This window comes from Aquarana catesbeiana, linkage group LG13 (assembly GCF_042186555.1).
Source record: "Aquarana catesbeiana isolate 2022-GZ linkage group LG13, ASM4218655v1, whole genome shotgun sequence".
Lineage (NCBI taxonomy): Eukaryota > Metazoa > Chordata > Amphibia > Anura > Ranidae > Aquarana > Aquarana catesbeiana.
In genome coordinates, this window is record NC_133336.1 from 230,611,516 (window position 1) to 230,639,047 (window position 27,532).

At 41.6% G+C, this 27,532-nt stretch overlaps 1 protein-coding gene and 1 pseudogene across 1 annotated transcript; both read right to left on the reverse strand.

Annotated features, from left to right (window-relative positions):
- LOC141116700 (low affinity immunoglobulin gamma Fc region receptor II-b-like) overlaps positions 1-27,532 on the reverse strand; it is a 48,494-nt pseudogene that overhangs the window by 17,688 nt on the left and 3,274 nt on the right.
- On the reverse strand, positions 8,542-17,990 carry LOC141117546 (Fc receptor-like protein 6). Its single transcript, XM_073610444.1, has 4 exons — positions 17,951-17,990; positions 12,915-13,196; positions 8,989-9,270; positions 8,542-8,843 (listed from the first exon to the last, which is right to left on the reverse strand). The coding sequence occupies exons 1-4, from the start codon at positions 17,988-17,990 to the stop codon at positions 8,542-8,544; spliced, it is 906 nt and encodes a 301-aa protein (XP_073466545.1).

A 27,532-nucleotide genomic window follows, 5' to 3' on the forward strand; every position in this document is an offset into this window, starting at 1 on the left:
TTTTACTAAAAATATATAGAAGAATATGTATCGGCCTAAACTGAGGAAAAACATATTTTTTTATATATTTTTGGGGGATATTTATTATAGCAAAAAGTAAAAAATATTGAGTTTTTTTCAAAATTGTCGCTCTATTTTTGTTTATAGCGCAAAAAATGAAAACAGCAGGGGTGATCAAATACCACCAAAAGAAAGTTCTATTTGTGGGAAAAAAAGGACATCAATTTTGTTTGGGAGCCACGTCGCATGACCGCGCAATTGTCAGTTAAATCAACGCAGTGCTGTATCGCAAAAAGTGCTCTGGTCCGGGGCTGAAGTGGTTAATGAATTAAATAAAATGTTTGTATTCCTAATACAGTAAGCCCATGGTAACCAAATAAAATTAACTGTGCAAATCCAACCAGTACCAAGATATTCTTATTGGTTGGGATAGGATAATGCCTTTTTTCAACAAAGGAGTCTTATTATTAGGTGTACTTTGCTTAACCGCTTGCTGACCGCCGCCTGTACATTTACGTCCACAGAATGGCACGGCTGCGCAAATGGGTGTACCTGTACATCCCTTTGAATTTGCCACCGTGCCATCGCACGCGCACGCCCAGCCACAAGCTCCATGAGTAGGATCGCAGGTCCTGCGGATTCGATGTTCGCAGGGAATACCCGTGATTGTCTCATGGAAAGGAAGAACGGGGAGATGCTAATGTAAACAAGCATCTCCTTGTTCTGTCTAGTGACACTGTAACTAATCACAGCTCCCTGTGATCAGGAGCGGTGATCAGTGACATGTCACTCGTAGCCATGTACCCCCACAGATAGAATCACTCCCTAGGACACACTTAACCCCTTCCTAGCCAGCTATTGGTTAACCCCTTCACTGCTAGTGTCATTTTTACAGTAATCAGTACAATTTTATAGCACTGATCGCTGTAAAAATGACAATGGTCCCAAAAATGTGTCAAAATTGTCCGATGTGCATAATGTCGCAGTCACGATAAAAATCGCAGATCACCGCCATTACTAGTAAGAAAAAAAAATATTAATAAAAATGCCATAAAACTATCCCCATTTTGTAGACGCTATAACTTTTGCGCAAACCAATCAATAAATGCTTATTGCGATTTTTTTGCCAAAAATATGTAGAATACGTATCGGCCTAAACTGAGGAAAAAAATAATTTTTTATATATTTTTTGGGGATTATTATTATAGCAAAAAGTAAAAAATATTGCTTTTTTTCAAAATTGTTGCTCTTTTTTTGTTTATAGCCCAAAGAAAAAAAGGCAGAGGTGATCAAATACCACCAAAAGAAAGCTCTATTTGTGGGAAAAAAAAGGACATCAATTTTGTTTGGGTACAACGTCGCACGACCGCGCAATTGTCATTCAAAGCAACGCAGTGCCGAATCGCAAAAAGTGCTCTGGTCCTTGGGCAGCCAAATGGTCCGGGGCTGAAGTGGTTAAAAATTACCAAGGATCACTTTATTGACTAAGGCCGCTTGTAGAAATGTGATTGTGCCTGAACCTTCAGTTCATTTTGAAAGATTCTAACTAGTAAAAAAAAATCCTGCGCTATAAATGAATTCTAATTACCTGCTGTAGGTATTGCTTGATGAGGGTCTTGATGTGAAAACCTTTTTCTTGTTTTACATTTCCAGATAAGAACAGCGAAGAAAACAATGACCACAAGACTCCCGATTACAGCTGCAGTGATTACTGCCACGGGTAAATCATTATCTGTAAGAAACATGTTGCATTAACTTTACAGAATATTACAGCTCTGCAGAATATAAAGGAAAGGAGACTTTTAGAAACATTAAATTGCAATATGGCTTGTGTAGCAATTGTATATACTATATATTTTTTCTATTTGATATATATATTTTCTTTTTTGCCAAAGTTGAGTTAACCTTTAATGCAAAAATATACATTGTAATAACCTTAACACGTAAGCAGATCTGTAACGTGTAACAAACCAATGGATGATTTGGTAGAAAGTGTCCAAAACTCAAATGCCACCTTTAGGGCTCATGCACACTGCAGATCAAAAAAAGTATCTTTTAACCACTTCAATACCGGGCACTTACACCCCCTTCCTGCCCAGACCAATTTTCAGCTTTCAGCGCTGTCACTTTTTAAATGACAATTGCGCAGTCATGCTACACTGTACACAAACTAAATTTGTATAATTTTGTTCCCACAAATAGAGCTTTCTTTTGGTGGTATTTGATCACCTCTGCAGTTTTTCATTTTTGCTAAACAAATAAAAAGAGACTGAAAATTTTGAAAAAAAAAGTTTTTCTTTGTTTCTGTTATAAAATTTAGTAAATAAGTAAGTTTTCTCCTTCACTGATGGGCACTGATAAGCTGCACTGATAGGCACCGATAAGGCGGCACCGATGAGGAGGCACCAATGAGATGGCAATGATGGGCACTGATGATGGGCACTGATAGGCAGCACTGGTGGGTGACACTGATATGCAGCACTGATGGGCATTGATAGGTGGCACTGATGGGCACTGATATGCAAAACTGATGGGCACTGAAAGGCGGCACTGATGGGTACTTATGGGTGGCACTGATAGACAGCACTGCTGGGCACTGATAGACGGCACTGATGGGCACTGATAGGCGGCACTGATAGGCACTGATTACTGGTACTGATAGACTGCACCGATAGGCATCGCTGGTGGCACTGGTAGGCATTTTTAATTGCCACTGATTGGCAGCTGCCTGAGAACGGATTGGCAGCTTCCTGGGCACTGATTGGCATATCCCTGGTGGTTTAGGGTGGCATACCTGGTGGTCCAGTGTGGTGGCCATGCTTGGTGGTCCTGGCAGCATCCTGGTGGTCCTGGGTGGGCATCTGAGGTGGGCTGCGCTGATAAACAATCAGAGCAGACCCCCCCTGTCAGGAGAGCAGCCGATCGGCTCTCCTCTACTAGCGTGGACACAGCTGATCACGTGGTAAAGAGGCTCTGACAGAGGCTCTTTACCGAGATCGGTGTAGCGGTGTGTCAGACTGACACACTGTACCACCCATCACCACACTGCGCACCCCCACAGGCATGCGGCGGCTGTTATCCTGCTGGACATCATATGACGCCCAGTGAGGATAACTGAACCACCGCCCGGCCATCATTCTGCTATAGGCCGGGCGGGAAGTGGTTAAAGGCAGTTGAGCTTTAATTTCTCTTGAAGAAGCTTGTGCTCTTATACATGTTTTTATTGAGCTTCTTTGAGCATAAGTGTTTTGTCTTCACAAACCCTCCCCTCAGCTAATTTCTTCCTTTTTTTTGTGCGTTTTCAAGCTTCTTTGAGCTTTTTCCTGCTTCATCATGCTTTTTCGTGCTTCTTTGCATGTTTTTGGGCACTTAGGCATCTTTTCTGCTCGAAAGCTCCTCTCAAAAATGTGAGTTTGGTGGGGGAGTGTTTTCTGCCTGTAAGAGCATATGCCTGAAAACTCCTGAAAGAGCCATAGTGTGCATAGACTTTATGGGGTTGATTTACTAAAGGCAAATAGACCCTGCACCTTGCAAAGTGCAGTTGCACGCTGCAAGTGCAATTGCTCCAAAGCTTTGTTGACTTCCATCATCCAATCATGTGCAAGCAAAAATGCTGTTTTCTTTATTTTCCTTGCACGTGATTGAGTATTCTTTGCAAACTGAAGCTTTAACTCTTTTTTTTTGTTTTGTTTACAAAGGTTCTTTATTAACGTATTTTAGCAAGTATAAAAATATAAATGCACGGAGAGAATAAAGTTTACATTCAAGAACCAATGTGTGATTGTACGGGTATACAGCTCTTTTTGTGACATTAAAGCGGAGTTCCACCCAAAAGTGAAACTTCCGCTCATTGTACTCCTCCCCCCATCCAATGCCACATTTGGCACCTTTCCAGGGGGAGGGGGGACAGTATACCTGTCTTTCACAGACATTTTTTCCACAAGGTATTTTCCCTTTAAGAGCTATGGGCAGAAGTGACGTTTTGACATTGCTTCCGCCCTGCAATGGTATGGAGATGGGTGGCGGCCATCTTCCCCCTACTCATCTCCGTACCCAGGAAGGACAAGCATCTGATCGCCTCTGCCGCTACCGACGGCTACAGTAAGCGGCGTGGGGGCACTGGAGAGCGGCGGGAGGAGGGCCCCAGCGAATCTGCTGCAGAGACTACTATTATCGGAAACCGAACCCCTTGTCGAAGAAGAGGATACTGGGGTTATGGCAGCTAGCTGCTGCCATAACAAAGCTATCCCTCTTCAAAGTTAGGACGTATATCGGCGTGTGGTGGTCCGGAAGTGGTTAAGGTGATTAACTATATTTTCAAAAACTGTACTCAAGCAGGTGGCATAATGGACAAATTAATGACATTTGAAGTTAGAAGTAATTTCACAGTAAATACATAAATAATAAATTATTATCTTATAACATATAGCATAATGATATATGATTTAGCTTGTACCTTTACAGCAGCAGCAGATTCGTATTCTCCCTCTTAACTGAGAAAAACATGGGATTATGGGTAAATCTTATACATATAAACACATGTTTTTTCCTTGTAGATAAGAGGGCTGGGCTGGAAGCGAGTATTTGACTTTTGGACACACCCCTTCTATGACACTGCAGTGAGAGGCATGCCTCCACTGCAGCATTTTTATTGGACAGCTGGAGCTAATGGTACTTTACCATTGGTCCGAGGCTCCAATCTGTCCATTGAGCTCAGTGCCTCTGACAAGAAGTGAGGAGAGGCACTGTGAGCTCATCCTCTCAGTCTTCTGCAAACAGAGTGTGCCAGCTTGTATTTAAACTGGCCGCTCTGTATGTAGCTTCTGACAGGCTGCGCAAGGAGGCCCATATCTCTGATACCATAGGTCATAGGAGCCCCAAATTTTTACCAGTGTTGAGGTAGAACTGCAGCTACCAATTTGGGGTCTAGTGACCCCATATAGCTGAGCTTCGACTCTTGAAGTCAATCATTTTTTCATGGCACTGCCTCACCTACCTCCCCTGACTTCACGTCCCTGGTAGGGATGAGCTTCGAGTTCGAGTCGAACTCATGTTCGACTCGAACATTGGCTGTTCGCAAGTTCGCCGAACAGCGAACAATTTAGGGTGTTCGCGGCAAATTCGAATGCTGCGGAACACCCTTTAAAAGTCTATGGGAGAAATCAAAAGTGCTAATTTTAAAGGCTAATATGCAAGTTATTGTCATAAAAAGTGTTTGGGGACCTGGGTCCTGCCTCAGGGGACATGGATCAATGCAAAAAAAAGTTTTAAAAACGGCCGTTTTTTCAGGAGCAGTGATTTTAATAATGCTTAAAGTCAAACAATAAAAGTGTAATATCCCTTTAAATTTCGTACCTGGGGGGTGTCTATAGTATGCCTGTAAAGGGGCGCATGTTTCCTGTGTTTAGAACAGTCTGACAGCAAAATGACATTTTGAAGGAAAAAACTAATTTAAAACTACCCGCGGCTATTGCATTGCCGACAATACACATAGAAGTTCATTGATAAAAACGGCATGGGAATTCCCCAAAGGGGAACCCCGAACCAAAATTAAAAAAAAAAAAATGACGTGGGAGTCCCCCTAAATTCCATACCAGGCCCTTCAAGTCTGATATGGATATTAAGGGGAACCCCGGCCAAAATTTAAAAAAAAAATGACGTGGGGTTCCCCCTAAATTCCATACCAGACCCTTCAGGTCTGGTATGGATTTTAAGGGGAACCCCGCGCCAAAAAAAAAAAAAAAAAACGGCGTGGGGTCCCCCCAAAAATCCATACCAGACCCTTATCCGAGCACACAACCTGGCAGGCCGCAGGAAAAGAGGGGGGGACGAGAGTGCGGCCCCCCCCCTCCTGAACCGTACCAGGCCACATGCCCTCAACATTGGGAGGGTGCTTTGGGGTAGCCCCCCAAAACACCTTGTCCCCATGTTGATGAGGACAAGGGCCTCATCCCCACAACCCTGGCCGGTGGTTGTGGGGGTCTGCGGGCGGGGGGCTTATCGGAATCTGGAAGCCCCCTTTAACAAGGGGACCCCCAGATCCCGGCCCCCCCCCCTGTGTGAAATGGTAAGGGGGTACAAAAGTACCCCTACCATTTCACTAAAAAACTGTCAAAAATGTTAAAAATGACAAGAGACAGTTTTTGACAATTCCTTTATTTAAATACTTCTTCTTTCTTCTATCTTCCTTCATCTTCTGGTTCTTCTGGTTCTTCTGGCTCTTCTGGTTCTTCCTCTGGCGTTCTCGTCCAGCATCTCCTCCGCGGCGTCTTCTATCTTCTTCTCCTCGGGCCGCTCCGCACCCATGGCATGGGGGGAGGCTCCCGCTCTTCTCTTCTTCTTCATCTTCTTCTCTTCTTCTCTTCTTCTTTTCTTCTCTTCTTCATTTTCTTCTCCGGGCCGCTCCGCACCCATGCTGGCATGGAGGGAGGCTCCCGCTGTGTGACGACGCTCCTCGTCTGACAGTTCTTAAATAACGGGGGACGGGGCCACCCGGTGACCCCGCCCCCCTCTGACGCACGGTGACTTGACGGGACTTCCCTGTGACGTCACGGGGAATGCCACAGGGAAGTCCCGTCATGTCCCGTGCGTCAGAGGGGGGCGGGGTCACCGGGTGGCCCCGCCCCCCGTTATTTAAGAACTGTCAGACGAGGAGCGCCGTCACACAGCGGGAGCCTCCCTCCATGATGCCAGCATGGATGCGGAGCGGCCCGGAGAAGAAAATGAAGAAGAGAAGAAGAGAAGAAAAGAAGAAGAGAAGAAGATGAAGAAGATGAAGAGAAGAGCGGGAGCCTCCCCCCATGCCATGGGTGCGGAGCGGCCCGAGGAGAAGAAGATAGAAGACGCCGCGGAGGAGATGCTGGACGAGAAGGCCGGAGGAAGAACCAGAAGAGCCAGAAGAACCAGAAGAACCAGAAGATGAAGGAAGAAAGAAGAAAGAAGAAGTATTTAAATAAAGGAATTGTCAAAAACTGTCTCTTGTAATTTTTAACATTTTTGACAGTTTTTTAGTGAAATGGTAGGGGTACCTTACCATTTCACACAGGGGGGGGCCGGGATCTGGGGGTCCCCTTGTTAAAGGGGGCTTCCAGATTCCGATAAGCCCCCCCGCCCGCAGACCCCCACAACCACCGGCCAGGGTTGTGGGGATGAGGCCCTTGTCCTCATCAACATGGGGACAAGGTGTTTTGGGGGGCTACCCCAAAGCACCCTCCCAATGTTGAGGGCATGTGGCCTGGTACGGTTCAGGAGGGGGGGGGCCGCACTCTCGTCCCCCCCTCTTTTCCTGCGGCCTGCCAGGTTGCGTGCTCGGATAAGGGTCTGGTATGGATTTTTGGGGGGACCCCACGCCGTTTTTTTTTTTTTTTTTTTTTGGCGCGGGGTTCCCCTTAAAATCCATACCAGACCTGAAGGGTCTGGTATGGAATTTAGGGGGAACCCCACGTCATTTTTTTTTTTTTAATTTTGGCCGGGGTTCCCCTTAATATCCATACCAGACCTGAAGGGCCTGGTATGGAATTTAGGGGGACTCCCACATCATTTTTTTTTTTTAATTTTGGTTCGGGGTTCCCCTTTGGGGAATTCCCATGCCGTTTTTATCAATGAACTTCTATGTGTATTGTCGGCAATGCAATAGCCGCGGGTAGTTTTAAATGAGTTTTTTCCTTCAAAATGTCATTTTGCTGTCAGACTGTTCTAAACACAGGAAACATGCGCCCCTTTACAGGCATACTATAGACACCCCCCAGGTACGAAATTTAAAGGGATATTACACTTTTATTGTTTGACTTTAAGCATTATTAAAATCACTGCTCCTGAAAAAACGGCCGTTTTTAAAACTTTTTTTTGCATTGATCCATGTCCCCTGGGGCAGGACCCAGGTCCCCAAACACTTTTTATGACAATAACTTGCATATTAGCCTTTAAAATTAGCACTTTTGATTATTCATGTTCGTGTCCCATAGACTTTAACGGTGTTCGCATGTTCGAACGAACTTTTTTCCTGTTCGCATGTTCTGGTGCGAACCGAACAGGGGGGTGTTCGGCTCATCCCTAGTCCCTGGTGTAATTTAATATTACCAAAATGTGACTGTACTGTGATGTCACAGCAGTCTTTTTATAGTAATTTGTTGAGTTTTGGTATGTTCCTGTATACCCTACTTCTCTATAGTGTTAGATATATCAGCCCTTTGATAGGAACTCCCTTCTTCTCTGTGTGCCATGTTAGTCTCTCTTTCTGGAGAATCAGGAGGCTTTTAGATCAAAATGTTTTTAACCTCCAAGGAAAAAAAATCTTTTGTGCCAGCTTGGAATACGCTACAATGGATTTCACATCTGCATCATCTTGGTGGGTTAACACTGCCTGTGGATCTTGTCAAGTCAGCAAGTTGCCAAACTATCTCTACAGACTGGATCTCAGGAGGAAAGTCTTTTTCATAAAATGAAATTTGAGACAGAATCGGTGATGATGGGGAGAGTGCAAAAAAATAATTAAATTTTAAAAAAAGAAGAATATGTACAGATCAGAGGCTTGTTTAAATCTTAAGGCTTACTGTGTATCTGCGTTATCTGTATATAGAGCCCATCACTCATCTTCCTCACATTGTCAGACGCTGTCCTCACTTCACAGGTATATTTCCCAGAATCCTCCAGCTGAGATGACCGCACTCTGTATGTATCAGATACATCGTATCCCCGCACAGTCCGTCCATCTCTGTAGAAGGCAAAGTACAGCTCTGTGCCGCCTCTGAGCGGATCCCGTCTGGTGTCACATCTCACCGTCATCTCATCTCCTTCTATTATCCTGGATGGGGTCACTTTTATTTCTGGAGGAGAGAAGAGCTCTGGAAGAGGAAAGGATGAAAATGATTGGTCAGTATGAGTTCTATTCCCTCAACATGTTACTGTCAGGGAATAAAGAAATTGAAAGTGTATGTAAGGATAATGTATGATTGGATCAAAGCCTTTTTTTTAGGTTTACATCCTCACCATATATCTGTATATAGAGCCCATCACTCATCTTCCTCACAGTGTCAGACCTCGTCCTCACTTCACAGGTATATTTCCCAGAATCCTCCAGCTGAGATGACCGCACTCTGTATGTATCAGATACATTGTATCCCCGCACAGTCCGTCCATCTCTGTAGAAGGCAAAGTGCAGCTCTGTGCCGCCTTTGACCGGATCCAGTCTGGTGTCACATCTCACCGTCATCTCATCTCCTTCTATTACCCTGGACGGGGTCACTTTTATTTCTGGAGGAGAGAAGAGCTCTGGAAGAGGAAAACATGACGATTGCAATTCGCTGGAATTAGGATATTACATCCTAGCTGTAACCCATAGTTGTTTTCATTTACTACATTTATATATCACCAACACAGAACTTTACAGAGTACATAGAACCAGTCACAGGAGTCCCTACCCTGGTGGTGCTCACACTGTATGGTATTGTCACATAGACATACCAGGGCAAATTATGGTCAGAAACCAGTTACCGTATTTATCGGCGTATAACACGCACTTTTTCCCCCTTAAAATCAGGCGAAAATCATGGGTGCGTGTTATACGCTGATCCCCACTAATTGTGATCTATCGGCGGCGAACGCTGCCGACATTCACATAGCGTGTCATTTTAAATATGGCGCCGCAGAGTTCGGAGGGACTTGGCAGAGCTGATCGAGCGCCGCCCAAATCACAGTGACTGCTTGGAGCCGAGATACACATAGTCGAGCATATTCGGCTCTTTCTGGTGCCGCTCACAGTCACACCCAGTCCCACCATTGGACCTGTGTTATGTCCATCATAGGGTGGGACTGGGCGGGACTGTGAGCGGCGGCGGAAAAAGCCGAATACACTCGACTATGTGTATCACGGCGGCGTTCGTTCAGCTCCGCCGAGTCCCTCCGAACTCCACGGCGCCATATTTAAAACTACATGAAGCTATGTATATGTCGGCGGCGGCAAGCATGGACACTGGGGGCAAGGCTGCACTGACCACTGGGGCAAAGCTGCACTGACAAGGCTGCACTGACAAGGCTGCACTGGGGGAAAGCTGCACTGACAAGACTGCACTGGGGGAAAGCTGCACTGACAAGACTGCACTGGGGTAAAGCTGCACTGACAAGGCTGCAATGGACACTGGGTCAAGGCTGCAATGACACTAACAAGGCTGCAGATGAACACTGATGAGGCTGCATTGATGGGTATTTTAATGTAAGTTTTTTTACTTAAACTTCCCTCCTAAAAGTTTTTTTCCTTAAAATTCTCTCCTAAACTTGGGATGCGTGTTATACGCCGGCGCGTGTTATACGCCGATAAATACGGTAATTTTTCAGTATATTTTTGACTATGAGATGAGAGGAACCCAGACTAAACAGTTCAGACTATCACATAGGACCAATAAAATTTAAAACCAAAGACCACGGTGCTAATATGGCATTGCCCAGAGGAATATTTCAGAAAACAAGGGTCAACCCGTACAAACTGTGGTATGTAAAGCATAATGAAATACACTTTATGGCCAAATGTTTGTTGACATCTGACCATCATACCTACTTTTATGGCCTAAAGTATGGTGACACCTTTCCAAATGATTAACTCCTTCCCGCCGACACTTCCCAGCCCTGTAAGAGGTTCTAAATACTGGGAGGTGAGCATTCCGATCATGTGACCCCTGTGATTGGCAGTCACAGTGGTCACATGATCAGAAAGCTCCCGTTCACAAGTATGTATTGGGAGCTTTCCAGTACCGGAAGGTTACTGTGCTGGGAGCTCACAGGGAGTGCACTCTCAGCACAGTAAAGTGTTTACATAGGGACTCATACTGTATAAGCAACTGCTCAGCATTAAAGCCCACCCGCCAAGAGGCCACATAAGTGCGTACTGGCGGCAGGAAGTGGTTAGCCACTTTAATACTGGGCACTTTCACCCCCTTCCTTCCCAGGACAGTTTTCAGCTTCCAGCGCAGTCACACTTTGAATGACAATTGCCCAGGTCATACAACACTGTACTCATATGACATTTTTATCATTTTTTTTACACAAATAGAATTTTCTTTTGGTGGTATTTAATCACTGCTGGGTTTTTTATTTTTTGCTAAATAAATGAAAAACAATTTTGAAAAAATTTTTTTTTCTTTGTATCTGTTAACATTTTTTGCAAATAAATAATCGTTCTTTATATATTTATGCCAAAGTGTATTCTGCTACATTTCTTTGGTGAAAATAACTCACATCAGTGTATATTATTTGGTCTGTAGGGAAGTCCACAAACTATGGTATATAGATCTTAAAAACAATCAGTCCTGATGTACTGATCTTATTTCCAGAGGCCCAAAAATGCCAGGACTGTGCAAATATCCCCAAATGACCCTTTTTTGAAAAGTAGACAGTCCAAGGTATTTAGTAAGAGGCATGGAGATTTTTTTTACTTCTTTACATTTTTTGTCAAATTTTGGGGGAAAATTAAGAAATATTTTTTATCATATATATATATATATATATATATATTACATACTGTCATCAGTACAGTACAGCATTGTTATATAATTGGTGTGGTGGTGATCAGGGACACTGACTGGTGACAGTATTTTTTTTCTTTTTACATTTTTTTTTTTTACACACTGTGACCAGAGCAATACAGTGTTACCATAGTACTACTCTGGGGAAGCGATCAGAATTTTCTTTTTTTACACATTCAGATTTCATATACCAATGAGTTTCATTGGTATAAGCAGCCATTTTTACTGAATGAAACTGATTCGTTCAGCGAGTGTTGCTGTGATTAGCTATGATTGGCCACAGCTAATCACATGGTACAGATGGCGTGTGATTGGCCCTGTCTGGACTATGTGATCACTGTAACAAATCACAGCTAGCAACACAATTGTACACAATAAATGGCATGAAAGGAAGCCATCCATTCTTTACAATTGTCATGTGATCTGCTGTGAGTGGTCACAGCGATCACATGGTACCGGCAGCGGACCAGTACATTGATCTGTTATGGGCTGTGTCAGGTGGACACAGCAGGTAACAAGTGCTCACAAACTTTTGCCCAGTGCACTCATATTGAGATAGATGTTTGGGGTGCAGTTTTTCTAATTTTTCAAATTATGGGATGGATCACACGATCTCAATACAAAGTTTATCTTTCTCACTTTCACTTAGCATTTCCTTTTCCCAAGTCCAGTGGCACGGTCTATGTCTTCATATGCAGAATAGAAGCAGGCAAGAATCTGCAACATTTTTGCAAAAAAAAAAAAAATGTGTAATATATTGTACATATAGTTGATTCACAGGATTTTATTTTTTTAACAAAATCTGGAGTCAACTTTAAAATAAGAGTGATGGATTTTCAACAGATACCCAAACCCTGTCCGACCTTGGCTGCTCTCAGCAAAACCAACAAACACAGTGCTTTACCTATTTGGATGCTGTACATTGTACTCGGGAAACAGCAAAAAGCCAGACTTCGATGGACTGTAGTCTGAATTAGGAATTAGATAGGACCCAGGTTCTCTCCAAAAACCCAAGCATATGTTCCCTAAATCTTCTCTTATGCAATCTTCCCCAAACACATATTCCTGAAAATGTCTATTCGGTTTTGCTGGATGCTGTAGTGACCACAGGCTGGGAACCATAGACAATCCAAGTGAAGAAATGTCACCAGCACACCTTGTGTTTACCAAGTGTCCACAAAAATAAAGCTTTGGACCCATTTTGAGGAATCCTTGGCGTGCTGGGGACACTTCTTCACCTTAATCTGCCCTAAGACTCTAGAAAGCAGTCAACTGTTCACTCATGGTCTATTGATGCATCTAATCTGGTGGCACCAAATATTGGATATTAAGGAAGCTGCAAGTGTTTCTATCTGCCAATATCTGGGGATTGTTTTGTCTTCACTTTTACATCCTCACCATGTATCTGGATATAGAGCCCATCACTCATCGTCCTCACAGAGCCAGATCTCTTCCTCACTTCACAGGTATAATTCCCAGAATCCTCCAGCTGAGGTGACCGCACTCTGTATGTATCAGATACATTGTATCCCCGCACAGTCCGTCCATCTCTGTAGAAGACAAAGTGCAGCTCTGTGCCGCCTCTGAGTGGATCCAGTCTGGTGTCACACCTCACCGTCATCTCATCTCCTTCTATTACCCTGGACGGGGTCACTTTTATTTCTGGAGGAGAGAAGAGCCCTGGAACAGGAAATTGTTAGAAATGACAAATTATGGGAATACATTATCATTCTCTAAATGTTGATGACCCCACAATGCTGTGCAATGGATGTAGAACAATTCATATCTGTGTGTTTGGCTAAGTGGATCCATTGTACCCACTATAGTAATACACAATAATAGAGAACCCGGTGTGAGCTGTTTTTGCACAAGTTCACTTCTTCTGATACATATACATCACACATCACTTCACAAGATATGGTGACAGGTTCCTCTAAACAAACATGTTTTAAATTCATATGAAGTTATTAGGTTTTTAAGAAAAAATACAAACTTGTCTGGGTTTGTTGCAGCTGTAAATGGACACTTAGGGGTCTGTTTATTAAAAAAAAAAAAAAAAAACACTGTGGGATTGTCCCATCACCCCTCACTAGTCTGGAGAGGACACTGAAGCTCTCTGGATAGTCTAGCACCATCCTCCATGGGATGACTATTGGTGGCATAGTATTTAAGGTGGTTGTAAACCCTTCCATATAGTCAGTGAAGTGACTGTCCTCAAGTGATACACATAGATGGAACACATCCTCCAACATAAGTTGTACCACTTTATCTGCAGTCTTCTCCTCTCTATATCTGTTCATGTGCTGCATTTATAGGCTTGTCTGAGAGTTCAAAAAAGAGCTAAGGTTGCGCTCTGCCGAGCTCAGTGAGAAGAGGTCTGATGCCCCGTACACACGATCGGATTTTCCGATGGGAAATGTTGGATGTGAGCTTGTTGGCGGTAAGTCCAACTGTGTGTATGCTCCATCGGACATTTGATGTCGGACTTTCCGCCAACAAATCTTTGCTAGCATGTTCTCAAATTTTGTTGTCGGACTTTCCGATCTTGTACACAACTCCATCGGACAAAAGTTCATGCATGCTCGAAATCAAGTAGGAGCCAGAAGCGCTCGGTCTTGTAAAACTAGCATTCGTAATGGAGATATCACGTACGTCTTGTACGTCACTACGTTCATAATTGTTGGCCGACATTTGTGTGACCGTGTGTATGCAAGACAAGTTGGAGACAACAACCTTCAAACAAAAATCCACTGTTTTGTTGTTGGAAAGTCTGATCGTGTGTATGGGGCATTACAGTTTGGAAGGAAGGGACACACCACCTTCACACAGTACACAGGAACAGATCTGAGGCTGTCAATCACAGGCCGTGTGCTGGAGCTCCCTCCCCATCAGAAGTGATTCATGCAGATATCAGAGGAAGGAGGCAGCAGACAGAAATGACACTAATGCCCCATACACACGATCGGACTTTCCGACAACAAGACCGTGGATTTTTGTTCGAAGGATGTAGGATCCAACTTGTCTTGCATACACACGGTCACACAAATGTTGGCCAACAATTACGAATGTAGTGATGTGCAAGACGTACGTGATATCTCCATTATGAATGCTAGTTTTACAAGACCGAGCGCTTCTGGCTCGTACTTGATTTCGTGGACTTTTGTCCGATGAACTTGTGTACACACGATCGGGAAGTCCGACAACAAACATTTGTTGGTGGAAAATTTGAGAACCCGCTAGCCAACATTTGTTGGCAGAAAGTCCAACAACAAATGTCTAATGGAGCATACACACAGTCGGACTTTCCGCCAACAAGCTCACATCCAACATTTGTTGTTGGAAAATCAGATCACACTATAGAGGGATGTGCTTTGTTCATATTTCATGTCTGAGGTTTACAATCACTTTAAGTCTCTTGGAAGGGCCTTTTCTTTGGAGTTTATGGTAAGGTCTATTTCATTCTGGAGGTCACATTGGATTTTTCTCTAGGAAGTTCTGTTTTTTTATACAAGGAACTGAACTTGCTCAGTGTTTGGAAGGCAGCAGTGTTTCTACATTGGTGATGCCGCTTCTGATCCACCCCAGAACTAATAACTATTATTATGTAGAGTAAGGTCCCACATGGAAGGTATTGCTGCATAGTGTCACCCTTCTGCACCCCTTGTGTCTGCCCGTATGAGTGGTTAATGGATCTGATTCAAAATTAATAGCACATAAAATATCCCCATTCTTCATCACTAATAACCGGGAGTATTCTGTGTATGGAGATTTGTGGTCATGTATGGTCCAATTATCAGACATTGAATTACAACGAGTAGGCACACCTCAATACTCTATTGGTATAATGATAGAATGGTGTAAGGCAGAACTTTATGAGCGGGGTTTGAATACAGTCTGACTAATCTTATAGAACCCAAAAAACTGAAATGTTACCTTTCTAATTACTATATGTGATAATAATAAAAGCTTCCGGTCTTATGGGAAAAACATGTGGCTCTGTGAGGTACCTAACCGGCCAATAGACACGTGTGATTCGTTTAGTTGCAAATCAAAATTTTGATAATTTTAGAAACTTGGATGTGTCCGAATTTCCGAATGACAATAGTAAAGAATTTCAACGAATCCAAAATAAATTCTAACAAAATGAATTATCCAAATTCAAGAATTAATTCATATTCAAACGGATGAACAATCAAATGGATACATATTAATACAGGAAGTTGTAAACGTGAAATAAAACAATGATTCCTACTTAGGCTGCTTTATAGAATAGAATAGAATAAAACAGGACAGAACTGAATAGAATAGCATTGCATAGAATAAAATAGAATAAAATAAAATAGAATAAACAAGGATAGAACAAAATAGACTAAACTATGATAGAGAAATATAAATAATAGAATAAAACAGAATAGAATATAAATGATTAGAATAGAATAAGAAATAAAGAAATAGAATATATTAGAAAATAAAATAAATTAATAGAATAGAATATAAAAGAATATAAAATAAAAGAATATATTATAAAATAATTGAAAATAAAGGATGAATAAAAAAAAATAAAATAGAAAATTATTGAATAAAATAGGATAGAATAGAATAGAATAGACTAAACTAGAATAGATTAGAAAGAATATAATAGAATATTAAAGTATAGAATGAAATTGAATATAATAGAATAAAACAGAATAGACTAGAAAATAAAGAAATAGAATAGAATATAAAAGAATAGAAAGTAAAAGAATATACTATAAAAGAATAGAAAATAAAGGATGAATAACATACAATAAAATAAAATAGAACAGAAAATGATTGAATAAAATAGGATAGAATATAATAGAATAGAATAAACTAGGATAGAATAGAAAGAATATAATAGAATATAAAAGTTTAGAATGAAATTGAAAATAATAGAATAAAACAGAATAGACTAGAAAATAAAGAAATAGAATAGAATAGAAAATAAAGGAACAGAATAGAAAATAAAAGAATAGAAGAGAAAAGAATAGAAAACAAAAGAATAGAAAATAATAGAAAATAAAGGATTAGAATAGAATAAAATAAAACAAAATAAAAAAGATTGAAATAGAAAATGGAAGAATAGAATAAAACAGAATGGAATAGAATACAAAATAAAAAAAAATTGAATAGAAAAAAAATAAAATAAAGTTAATATAGCCATCTTCTGAAATTTGGGTTTTCAAAATCTGAATTTTGGAAGACAGCTATATTCCTTCTATTCTAGTCTAATTTATTTTTTTTCTATTCTATTGTACTCTAGTCTATTGTTTTCTATTCTATTCTATTTTATTTTTTTCTATTATTTTCTATTCTCTTCTATTGCTTTATTTTCTATTCTTTTTTATTCTATTCTGTAATTTTATTTTATTTTCTATTCTATTCAGCAGTCTAAGTGGGAATTGTCATCTTATTTTATTTGTATATCTTACTGTATTTATTGCAATATATTCCTTTTTTTATTTGAATTCATTTTAGAATTCAAATCAATTTGAAAATAACAAATATACCAAACAAATTCCAAAAAACAAACCATTCTAACATAAAAAATATGACGGAACAAAATTATTAACTTAATGAACAAATCCAAAACAAAACTCTTGTTTCCACCATACACATCTCTACCGGACAATATTCCAGATTTGAGCTGTACTTGCAGAAGACACAGAATGGTGTCCATATACAAAGCATTGAGATCTATGGGGGGTGATTTTTGGGTACCGATCCAAAATAAGGATCTCCTGGAAGTAGGAGGAGTGCAGAGAACATCAATAGACTAAGAAGGAGCCGAGAGGATCTCGGTTATGAGAACAGACTGTGTGAATGTAAGGAAATGTACAGTATCATTACATTTTGTCTATTTGGTTATTATACTCAGGACTAAAAATATGTTTTAAACTTTTTTTTACTTAATCAGGTACTGTTGTGACATGGGGGGGGGGGGCAGTGGATGGAATCACAATGCCTGGGGAGAAGACTCAGACATCCAACACACCCGGGAGGATGCTGAATGGGAAGATTTATCCAACTGCTTTGCTCTGCAATAGAGCGAGGATTCAAGGAATGCGCAATGATATGGATAAATGTTAAAGCGGAGTTCCGGACATTTTTTTTTTTTTAAATTGATCCTAGCATTATAAATAATTAATTAAAAAAACGAGTATACACGGTTCATTTTGGATGTTGCAAAAATAAAAATTTCATACTCACTATTTTCTTCCTCCTGGTGTGGCCGTTGCCATCATGATTGTGGGCATGTGAAGCCCAATCGATACCTCTTCCTGGATAGGCTTAGGAGAGGTGCAGGCTGGGTAACCAGCCTGCACCTCTCGATCTTGCGCATGCGCGATGCTCTGGCGCCGGTAGATTTTTTCCTCACAGTACTGCCCACAGCCTCCTGGGAAATGATGACTCACAACCAGCATGTACCAGCATGCACCTCTGGATCTCACGCATGTGCGATTCACCGGCGGCCGCAGCGCCGATTGTTTCTAAAGTTGCCATAACAACAGGCAGCGACAGAGGAAGGTCCCGCCCCGTTGGTATGGCAACACAGACAAACAAATCTCGGCGCTGTGATCCGCCCCTAAATTGTGTCATTTCCTGTCAAGAAATAACACGATTTTTGATCACAGTGCTGCCCACAGACTCCTGGGAATTGATGACACATCATCATCATTCCAGGAGCACAGGCAAGGGAGGAGGTGATGAGGAGCACCGTGGACCAGGAAGTGGCAGATTAGGGGGACTACATAGCAACAGGGCATTTCTGGTAAGTATAAAAAAATGTTTTTCCTCCAAATGTTTCTTTATGGGTTTAAAGGAGTCTGAATAAAGAAAAAAATATTTTCAGGGGGTTGGAACTCCACTTTAAGTTTCTTCTTTTTTTTTCTGCAGCAGATTTACTTTAAAATGCATTTTTAGGGGGTTCACCTTCCTCTTGATTGATCAAGCTTTCTAAGGATACAGTTATAAATAGGACATTAATTTACCTTTTACAGAGATAAAGGATACATCTGAGTGCCCATGAACATTTGAACTATCATTGCTGTATATTTGTTTAGTACATTTGTACAGTCCAGACTGACTCATCGTTATATTAGGAATATGGAATGTGGAGTCAGATTCTGATGATTTTATCTCCTGATCATCCTTGTAGAATTTTGTGTTTATTGGATTAAAATCTTTTACATGATGACATCTCAGAGTCAGGGGGTCTCCTTCATATATGGCAGATGGAGGTCTCTGCAGGATGACATAACCTGAAATGTAATAAAATGATACTTTAGGTTGTTCTATTCACACCCAACAATCTGTAATGATGGAGATGAGATGGATGACTCACTTTGTGTAACATTTAGGAAGACGGGATCACTGATATCACCACCGATGGTCTGGCACTGATAATCTCCTCTGTCCTCCTCTACTGAAGATCTAAAGATATGAAGTCTCTGTTGATCTCCAGGTATTTGTCTATTATCTTTGTACCAGTGATAGGTCCGGGGCTCCTCTGGTACAGTAGACGGCACATCACAAGTTAGAGTCACATCGTCATAGTATAGTACATTCCCCCAGTTGGGTGTGAAGGTCACCACAGGTTTGATGGCCCCTCCTATAGAAGAAAAGAGATCACACAGAACACATAGAGAGCACAGTGTGCAGCAAAACACAGAGAGGTGATCACATCTTGTATGAGAAACAAATATTCTATTCTATATTCTATAGAATGTTTATAGTCCTGGGCACAAAGATTTACCAACCAGCTGGTAAATTTCTGTTGCAACAATGAAAACTACTCCCCTTAAAGTGATTGTAAACAATCACCCTGTGAAACAACCCATTCAGTTTAAAATAGAAATGAAATACAAAACATTTGTGTATAGCTATAAAAAAACATTATAAATACATTCCTGTTTTTATAAATGATTACATTCCCTCTGTTCTCAGCTGCATAAGAGCTGGGGGGGGGGGGGAGAAACAGCAGCATATTGATCTTCCCAGTAATTGACTGTGCAGGTGAGTCGTGTCAGGACATGTCTGATCATTGAGGGAGAGTACACTGAGTTCCCAACATAGCTAGAGAACTGACCATGGTGTGCTGCCCTGCTTAGTGTGGTCATTTTTTATTAGGAAAGCAGAGGGACTGGCAGGATCGCCAGGGATTTCACACAAAGGAAGCAATACAAAGAGATCAGGAGATTTTCTCATACAAGTAGATGGTACAGCAGACACATATCAGGAATAGGAAATGTTGGGGTAACAAACGCTTTAACTCTTTCACTGTCAGAGCTTTTTGTGTGTTTTTGCACACATGTTTAAAAAAATCATTTTAAGCCTGAAGACTATTAAAAACCCCTGAGACTTGATATATTTTTTTGAAAAAGTCCCTGGAGAATAAAGTATTGGCAGTTCCAATTTTTAGTTCACACAATGTTAGTAAATGCAATATGTTACCCAATTTTGGGGGAAATACAAATGATGAGGTTGCACCAAGTACACAGGTAGCCTTAAAATTCGGTACCCATAATTTTCTATAGGTGACACTTTAAAACCCTTACAGGTCATCGGTTTACAGAAGGAGTGACCTTCCTGGACCACATTGGAAGAAGCGGAAATGTTGTGGGCTGCACATAAAATACACTAACCATAAAGAGAGCTGATGAGATAAAAAAAGGGCGGGCAGATGACAAGTTAATGATCACTCATCTAAATAATGTACCCAGTTCCCCTTATCCCCACTCAGTTTTAACCCACTCATGGAACTTATGGCCGAATATATATCCGCCAACATCCAAAAATCAAGGGATTCTCTGTGGGAGGTAGGATGCATACCATCAGCTTATTCGTGGACGACATCATATTGATGCTGACGGACTTTATATCCTCCTTGGCTTCTGTACATCAGGTTTTACAATTGTTCAACACTGTATCATACTATAAAGTCAAGTCATTCCTCTTAGGGCTTGGTCTAACCAGTGGCATTAGAAAGGATATCAGCACTAATTTCCCCTACATGTGGAAAGAAAAAGTGTAGACTACCTAGGAATTACTCTCACCCCTAGACTATCGGATCTAGTTAAAGAAAATTACACCCACTTCCTACACACCCTATGCCATAAACTGGATAATATAGGGGAAATTTGAGCTATCCTGGTCAGGCAGGCTAGCTGCATTTAAACTGCAAATTCTCCCACAATCTTATACCTGTTCAGGACCCTACCCATCTCAGTCCCTAAAAGATTTTTCCAACAAGCACAGTCTGAGCTGAATACATTCCTATGGAAAGGGAAAAAGGCATGTTGTGCCTTCAGCAGGCTTATTAACCTTAAACAAGTAGGTGGGGTGGGACATACACACATACAGGATTACCATGCTGCAACAATCCTAGCACAAATTAGGACATGGTGTGACCCTCATGCCAACGCCCTGTGGGCTGAACCTGAAAGGTTCCAAGTGCCAGAGGGTAACTTATACGACTTTCTGATAACGAGCCCTTTCCGCATATCTAAAACTCCAACACTTGCCCCTACCATACAAGCATCTATAGAAGCTTGGAAATACCTTTACAAGACAGAAGGGAGCACAAGTACCCTAATACCTCTGAAATTACCAATCACAGCCATAGCCTTCCTGATACCTGACATGTCCTTTAACACTTGGTGTACCACCAAAAATCTTCTCCTAGAAGATCTATATGTGGGACCAGCAATGAAGACATTCAGAGCCTTACAAATAGAATACTCTATCCCATCATCATTTTTTCAAATACCGTATTTATCGGTGTATAACACGCACTTTTTTCCCCTTAAAATCAGGGGGAAATCGTGGGTGCGTGTTATACGCTGATCCCCCGCTGTCTGTGGGCAAGAGGAGCGCCGATGACATTGAACGAGCCGAGTGTACTGTGTACTCGGCTCTGAGCGCAGTCACGCCCAGTCCCGCCTCCTACGTCCCGCCATTGGACCAGTGTTGTGTCCATCATAGGAGCCGGGCCAAGGGGCGGGTCGGGGGCGTGACTGTGAGCGGAGCAGAGTAGCCGAGTACACAGTACACTCTGTTGAAGGTAGGTAAGAAAATCCGGACAGCCGCACTCCAGGAAAATGTAGTTCAAAGTTGATGTATTATAAATTTAAGGACATAGAGCATACAAAACACAGTGGCAGAAAGTACAGGCAATCAGCTAACGCGTTTCGCACCTATGCCAGGTGCTTACTCATAGCAGCTATAAATCAACTTTGAACTACATTTTCCTGGAGTGCGGCTGTCCGGATTTTCTTACCTACCTTCAACATGACTCAGCATCAGCCAGCACCTGGGGCTCTTTATCCTGGGAGACAACTGAAAAGTTTACACCTGGTGTGGACCCATACCTGTGCGGTGAGAATCTTCCTGCTACACAGTACACTCGGCTCGGCTTGGCTCGCTCTGTGTAGGCGGGGAGAGGAGCCGAATATCTCGGCGGCGGCGGTGGCGGCAAATTTAAAAACCAAACATGTTGCAAGGCTGCAGACGGACACTGGACAAGGCTGCAGATGGACACTATATATAAAAAACAAATGTAGGTGTGGCGCTGTTCTAGTGGAGTAAGTGTTTGATGATAGAACCACTGTATTACACCTTGTGTAGTCTCCCAAACTAGGTGTGGAAACTGAAAAAATTTGTGTATTATAGATTAGTGGCAGATGCCTTGGACCTTGTGTGTGTACATATATACCACGGTGTAGGGCTACAAACTTATGGTATCCATTAGCAGTTAAAACTAATTTAAACAAAAAAATAGGTGAATGGATGAAAAAAATAAAAAGTGATGTATGTGTTACAACCTCTGGCACCTAGTTTGTGGTGGGGTTTGAATGTGTTTAATTTGTGTTACCGCCTCTGACAGCTGTTTGGCAATGTAGTTCCAGTGGCCAGAAGATATACTTCAGTGTATTTGTTTATCTCAAAATGGTGTGTTAGAGGGGTTTTTAAACTAGGCGATGGGGGGGAGGGTCCAGAGGCAGAGATAGCCAGCGCGGAAGATATTCCAGAGGGTAGTATTGGGGGCATTAGTGGTAGGTTAACCAAAGCAAAAAAACACAAGGTGAGTATAGTAGCAAGTCCTAGTTGCAATCTCGAAACACCCAATACGAAGACAATATGCGACTGGTCTAAACTATGTGGCATGTTCACCAATGCCAGGAGCCTGGCGGACAAGATGGGTGAACTAGAGATACTGTTGTACGAGGAGGATTTGGATTTTGTGGGAATTTCAGAGACCTGGTTCAACAGCTCTCATGATTGGCTGGCAAACATTCAAGGGTATAAACCTATACCGCAAGGATAGAGAGGGTAAAAAAGGGGGAGGGGTATGCCTATATAACAAGAATAATGTACAAGTGAATGTGAGAGATGACATCACTGAGGGAGCTAGAGAGGAGGTGGAATCCTTATGGGTAGAGCTCCAAAGGGATGAAGCTAAGGGGAAAATAATACTGGGAGTATGCTATAGGCCCCCTAACCTGAGGGAGGAAGTGGAGATGGATCTCCTATCACAAATTGGAGTAGCAGCAAGGATGGGAAGTGTTATCCTAATGGGGGATTTTAATTATCCAGACATAGACTGGGCAGAGGGAACCGCGCATTCATTTAAGGCTCGCCAGTTCCTTAATGTCTTGCAGGACAATTTTATGGGTCAGATGGTAGACGCACCAACTAGAAATAAAACATTACTGGATCTACTGATTACCAACAATACAGACCTGATCACGGATGTGGAAATGCGGGGCAATTTAGGTAACAGGTCAATTTGTTTCAGTATAAATCACACAAACAGGAAACATAAAGGGAATACAAAGACACTGAATTTCAAAAGAGCCAACTTCCCTAAACTACAAACCTTGCTAAAAGGCATAAATTGGGATAAAATATTAGGAACAAAGAATACGGAGGAGAGATGAGTTTGCTTTAAGAGCATATTAAATAAGGGCATTAGCCAATGTATCCCATTGGGTAATAAATTTAAAAGAGCGAACAAAAGTCCTGGATGGCTTAACTCCAATGTAAAAATGCATATAAAAGCAAAGGAGAAGGCCTTCAAAAAATGCAAGGTTGAGGGATCATCCTCAGCATTCAGACTTTATAAAGAATGCAACAGGAAATGTAAGGGTGCAATTAGGACAGCTAAGATAGAACATGAAAGACACATAGCGGAGGAGAGCAAAAAAAATCCCAAGAAATTCTTTAAGTATGTAAACAGTAAAAAAAGGGAGGACAGACCATATTGGCACCATAAAGAATGAGGAAGGACATCTCGTTACAAAGGATGGGGAGATGGCGAAGGTATTGAATTTATTCTTCTCCTCAGTCTTCACGAGTGAATCGGGGGGCTTCAGTAACCAAAACTGCAGTGTTTATCCTCATGACACAACACAGGAAGCACCTCCATGGTTAACAGAGGACAGAATTAAAATTAGACTTGAGAAACTTAACATTAATAAATCACCGGGACCAGATGGCTTGCATCCGAGGGTACTTAGGGAACTTTTTTACAGATAGTCTACTGACTGGAATGGTACCAGCTGATTGGAGAAAAGCCAATGTAGCACCTATATTTAAAAAGGGCCCAAAATACATCCCTGGGAATTACAGACCAGTTAGCCTAACATCAATAGTATGTAAACTCTTGGAGGGGATGATAAGGGACTATATACAGGATTTTAGTAATACGAACGGTATCATTAGCAGTAATCAGAATGGATTCATGAAGAATCGTTCTTGCCAAACCAATCTATTAACCTTCTATTAGGAGTTGAGTTGCCATCTAGATAAAGGAAGGCCCGTAGACGTGGTGTATCTGGATTTTGCAAAAGCATTTGACACAGTTCCCCATAAACGTTTACTGTACAAGATAAGGTCCATTGGCATGGACCATAGGGTGAGTACATGGATTGAAAACTGGCTACAAGGGCGAGTTCAGAGGGTGGTGATAAATGGGGAGTACTCAGAATGGTCAGGGGTGGGTAGTGGGGTTCCCCAGGGTTCTGTGCTGGGACCAATCCTATTCAATTTGTTCATAAACGATCTGGAGGATGGGATAAACAGTTCAATCTCTGTATTTGCAGACGATACTAAGCTAAGCAGGGCAATAACTTCTCCGCAGGACGTGGAAACCTTGCAAAAAGACCTGAACAAATTAATGGGGTGGGCGACTACATGGCAAATGAGGTTCAATGTAGAAAAATTTAAAATAATGCATTTGGGTGGCAAAAATATGAATGCAATCTATACACTGGGGGGAGAACCTCTGGGGGAATCTAGGATCGAAAAGGACCTGGGGGTCCTAGTAGATGATAGGCTCAGCAATGGCAGGCAATGCCAAGCTGCTGCTAACAAAGCAAACAGAATATTGGCATGCATTAAAAGGGGATCAACTCCAGAGATAAAATGATAATTCTCCCACTCTACAAGACTCTGGTCCGGCCGCACCTGGAGTATGCGGTCCAGTTCTGGGCACCAGTCCTCAGGAAGGATGTACTGGAAATGGAGCGAGTACAAAGAAGGGCAACAAAGCTAATAAAGGGTCTGGAGGATCTTAGTTATGAGGAAAGGTTGCGAGCACTGAACTTATTCTCTTTGGAGAAGAGACGCTTGAGAGGGGATATGATTTCAATTTACAAATACCGGACTGGTGACCCCACAATAGGGATAAAACTTTTTCGCAGAAGAGAGTTTAACAAGACTCGTGGCCACTCATTAAAATTAGAAGAAAAGAGGTTTAACCTTAAACTACGTAGAGGGTTCTTTACTGTAAGAGCGGCAAGGATGTGGAATTCCCTTCCACAGGCGGTGGTCTCAGCGGGGAGCATTGATAGCTTCAAGAAACTATTAGATAAGCACCTGAATGACCACAACATACAGGGATATACAATGCAATACTGACACATAATCACACACATAGGTTGGACTTGATGGACTTGTGTCTTTTTTCAACCTCACCTACTATGTAACTATGTAACTATACTATGTGTGGGTTACACCCTGTGAATATTAACCGCAAATATAATGTATGCTGTTTGCAAATGTTGAAATAAAGTTGCATTAAATATATGACCAATGTCATATCACATAAGGTTGCATTAATGAATCTTAATAAAAGTGCATTTGCAAAAAGTGCTTAGTGATCAGAAATGTGCACTAATTCAGCAACAATAAGTTAATTAACAAAGTGACTTGTGCTTAAAAGGTTAATTAACAAAGTGACTTGTGCTCAAAAAGGAAAAAAAAACAGTACTTGCTGGAAAAACAATATTATTTTAAAAAGTTTTCTAAAATGGCAAAGTGACTTGTGCTCAGAAAGAGTCAGTCCTTTATTGAAAGACAATATTGTTTAGAGGTCTTCTTATTCAGGTGCGGTTAGTATTCACAGGGTGTAACCCACACCATTTTCAGATAAACAAGTACACTGAAGTATATCTTCTGGCCACTGGAACTACATTGCCAAACAGCTGTCAGAGGCTCTTAACACAAATTAAACACATTCAAAACCCACCGCAAACTAGGTGCCAGAGGTTGTAACACATACATCACTTTTTATTTTTTTCATCCATTCACCTATTTTTTTTTGTTTAAATTAGTTTTAACTGCTTATGGATACCATAAGTTTGTAGCCCTACACAGTGGTATATATGTACACACACAAGGTCCAAGGCATCTGCCACTAATCTATAATACACACATTTTTTCAGTTTCCACACCTAGTTTGGGAGACTACACAAGGTGTAATACAGTGGTTCTATCATCAAACACTTACTCCACTAGAACAGCGCCACATCTACATTTGTTTTTTATATATATTCTAGTACACTCCACTCAGGTGGATCTGTACCTGTAGAGGCAGCAGTTCCTTATCTCATTTGTACCCATATCCACTGCGCGGATCCATTTCTATATCCTGCAGATGGACACTGCAAGGCTGCAGATGGTCGCTGTGCAAGGCTGCATTGATGGGCATTTAAAATGTAAGTTTTTTTCCTTAGACTTCCCTCCTAAAAGTTTTTTTCCTTAAACTTCCCTCCTAAACTTGGAGTGCGTGTTATACGTCGGCACGTTATACGCCGATAAATACGGTATATCCAATTGTCCCACCTACTAAAACAACACAACAAACTCACCACCCTTCTATCCTGGCAAATAGCCTTATACTATACAAATACAAATACCAAACTTAAAGGCACGTCCTTACTATACAAACCCTTACAGGACAAACAATCGTTTAAAAAAACTCCCAATATACAAGCCTGGGAGAAGGACTTTGGGGAAAATTACACAGAGAACAAGTGGCAGAAAGCTCTTAAATAACCTATGCGTCTACTAGAAGTGCTGGCCTATGGGAACTACACCAAAAGATTTTACTGCGCTGGTATCTCACCCCATACCGCATAGCGAAATTTGCATCTGAGACATCGTCTGCTTGAGAGGATCTGGAGGAACATTATCACATATCTTATGGGTATGTCCACGTATCAAAAAGTTCTGGTCGCATATCTTCCTCATAATTGCGCAGATAATTGGTATAAAGGTGGCACCTTCCCCAGGGCTAGCACTGCTATTACTTGACATAGAGTTAATTCCACCACATCTAAGAACAATGGTGACCCACATACTCTTGGCAGCTAGGCTCACCATAGTTTGTCACTGGAAAGACAACAACCCCCCCCCCACACACACACACACACACACACACTATATCAGAAACTCTACAAATAATGAATACACACAGTGTTTATGTGAATCAATTTGCATACAGTATTGGTACTCATGAGAGAACTAATAAGTTATGGAGTTACTGGCAGAACTGGTATACATGCAACCATGACCAAGATGGAGTGAAGCCTTGCTTGTTTGACAATAAACAGTGATGAGGTAATACTAATAATAACACCAATAAAAATGATGTTCTTTTAATGGATAGATTGACTGCTGGACATATCATTCTTATTCCTTTCTTTGGTTTGCTG

Coding starts and splice junctions, on each gene's coding strand:
- LOC141117546 (XM_073610444.1), bottom strand. CDS start 17,990: ATGCGTGAGATCCAGAGGTGCATGCTGGTACATGCTGGTT. Junction 13,197..17,950: donor CATGCTGGTACATGCTGGTT/GTGAGTCATCAT, acceptor TTCCTGTTCCAG/GGCTCTTCTCTCCTCCAGAA. Junction 8,844..8,988: donor GCTCTATATACAGATATATG/GTGAGGATGTAA, acceptor TTCCTCTTCCAG/AGCTCTTCTCTCCTCCAGAA.